Raw genomic sequence first — 2,882 nt, 5'->3', positions numbered from 1 at the left:
TTATATTTATTTATAGTGGTAAATCAACAATATCGATCCCACTGAGATCGTGCATTAGCCCTCCTTAGATAAGAGAACCAAAGAAAGAGACTTACACCAATAAGTAGCCACAACTGCTGTAGTATTTTCGGCCATGCGGATCAATCTCTATAAACTCTGCTCCTCGAATTTGCTTTTCAGGCTTCAATCCTGGTACACGCCGATCAAATGCACATTCAGGACAGTACCAGTCACCCTCAGGCAAAAGGTGACTGGCAAGACCGACACACTTAGAGTGATAGGCAGCAGGACAACCATCACAGCACAGTAAGCTCCCATCCATTTTACAAAAACAGCAGTCATCACTGTTCCGGTCAAATGAGGTATCCATGACCCCATTATTTAAAGATAAATCATCTGCCAGCTCCATCATAGCTCGCTTTCTGCGTCGCATTTCTGTGTTTGTCTTCCTATCAAGTTCCATTTCAAACTCCACTGCAAAGGATCTTTTATTAAGCTCTGACTTCACAACCTCAGCATCTGTCATATCTTCGCACAAACGACCAAGTATCTCAATTTTCAGATTCGCGGGTTGTCTGAAATACTCATTTCTGAAAAAGTTCGACTGAGTAAGATCCAATACAGGGTTGTCTTTAGTGCCAGAAAATAGTAGGTATTCGACCACAAAAAGGGGATAAGTAACCAGATCCAACGTCTCCCAATCAAGACTCCTGCATTCAACACCACCAACAAAGCATGAAAACCAAAACAAGAGAAGCTTCATATCCATAAAACAACAGTAAAACTAAACTACTCAAGAAAGAAAATAAAAGTATACCTCAAGCAAGAAGCGGCAGATGAGTCACCTTCAGCAGCGAGTTGTTTCAGATGTTTTCTTAATATTTGTAAGACAGCAACATGGATGCTATCAAATAACAGACTGGGAGACGTGCACCTCAATGCTTCCACAAAATCCTTCAACTCAAAGGGACTCAAAAACAGCAAAGTACTGAAAGACCTCAGACAAGAGTAAGCAGTAAAGACGTCAAGTATGGGAAGACCGTCTAAATTCAAAAGATGCGAAGATGGAGGTAATTGTGGCTTTGGCGGAAGCTCAGAAATATTCTCAGTTTTTCCATCAAGGGTCCAAGTTTTCTCCTCTGTCAGACTACTAACTGAAGGGGAAGGGGATACTTCATCGACTAAGCAAGCTTTTACAGTGCTACTAACAGGAGATCGAGCTAACCTTCTACGAGCGCTTCTTCTCAACCGAGGTTCACTGGTGAATTTTGGATTGTCCGCACCTTTTCTTCTTTTCCTCCTACCACTCGTATATTCATCTGAATTTCCAATATCAGAGAGAGACTCATCAACAGTCTTAGAATCATGCTCAGGCAGATCATGATCCTTCTCAGCACCGTTAGAATAAGGAGTGTTGAGATCTTGTAGTTGAACAATGTTCTGCTTCTGTATCTCCTCCAAAAGCTGAGCGCTAGATACTTCAGCGACATGAACTTCTTTATATTCTCCAGTCTCCTGAACACCATTTTCGTCCTTCATGATGATTTCTTGAACTATGCCATTTCCATTCACTTGAACGCACTCGCCATCCTTGATGTTCTCTACATCAACCTCAACGTTCAAATCAAATCCTCCCTCCCTCTTGGGTGCATTCAAATCAAAGACACCAGCATTGTCCAAATCACAGCTCGCATCCACGTTCAGATCAATATATCTCCTCCTTTGGTCACTACAATTCTCCTCGTAATCGATATTCACATTAATCAAACCTAAACCATCATTCGGATTCAAATCCAACCCAGTAGACAGATCAAACCCAGTTTTCGATTCGGGAACCGTCCTATTCAAATCCTTCACAGAATCCCATGTCCTACCTAGGGTTTCCACAGGACCACAATTCAAATCAACATTCCCTCTCAAATTGACATCACTAACTCCCGAATCAACCTTCGTAACCCCGTCATTTAAATCGACATTTACCTCATTCAAACCAGAGCTACCTCGTTTGATCTCCTTCATCCTCGCGACACGAGAACGCTTCTTCGGTTTCCTACCAACTCTCTTCTTCACTGGAAACGAAATCTCCTGGGATTTATCTTCTCCCATCACGAGAGAAACAACCTCAGCCAATTCCGAAATCTCCGTGACGCCGTTCTCGTAAACGATCTCGAAAAATCCAGACGAATCGCGAGATCGAACCGTCCCGGAGCAAAACCCAATCCCTTGGATCTCTTTGTTAACCACTTTTCCCACCAATTCCATTTGTGCTACAAACAAACAAATAAAAAAGCTCGCTCTCGCTTCACGAAACAAGCGAATCAGAGAAAACCCATAGCCAAAGTCAGGTGAAAGGGATGCTGGGGTTTTCACTTTTTTTTTTTTTTCTAGAAACGCTTGCAACGTGCAAGGAGAGAGAGAGAAGGATAGAGATTCTCTCTCTTCTAATTTCTCCAAAAAAGAAAAAAAAAAATTGAAAGAGAATTCTTCTTCTTCTTCTTCTTCTTCTACAGAGAAACAAAACGAAACGCCTTAACGAATTCTCTCTCTCTCTCTTGTCTCTAAGAGTGATGAGAAGAAAGAAAGAAACAAAGACGGGTTGGTCAATGTTAGGAAGAGAAGGCCATCNTCGTAACCCCGTCATTTAAATCGACATTTACCTCATTCAAACCAGAGCTACCTCGTTTGATCTCCTTCATCCTCGCGACACGAGAACGCTTCTTCGGTTTCCTACCAACTCTCTTCTTCACTGGAAACGAAATCTCCTGGGATTTATCTTCTCCCATCACGAGAGAAACAACCTCAGCCAATTCCGAAATCTCCGTGACGCCGTTCTCGTAAACGATCTCGAAAAATCCAGACGAATCGCGAGATCGAACCGTCCC

The 2,882-nt window shown here is 42.5% G+C and overlaps 1 protein-coding gene across 1 annotated transcript in view; it reads right to left on the bottom strand.

The window, feature by feature from the left end:
• LOC104705512 (DDT domain-containing protein PTM-like) overlaps nt 1-2,619 on the bottom strand; it is a 10,992-nt gene extending 8,373 nt beyond the window's left edge. The window contains exons 1-2 of the mRNA XM_010421529.2: nt 818-2,619; nt 96-710 (exon numbers count right to left, since the gene is read on the bottom strand). Of these exons, the coding sequence (XP_010419831.1) occupies nt 96-710; nt 818-2,262 (2,060 nt within the window). The 5' untranslated portion in view covers nt 2,263-2,619. The remainder of the gene's footprint in view (nt 1-95; nt 711-817) is intronic.

The sequence above is a fragment of the Camelina sativa genome, chromosome 8 (genome assembly GCF_000633955.1).
Source record: "Camelina sativa cultivar DH55 chromosome 8, Cs, whole genome shotgun sequence".
In the NCBI taxonomy this organism is placed as follows: domain Eukaryota; kingdom Viridiplantae; phylum Streptophyta; class Magnoliopsida; order Brassicales; family Brassicaceae; genus Camelina; species Camelina sativa.
This window is presented reverse-complemented; position numbering and strand designations above follow the sequence as displayed.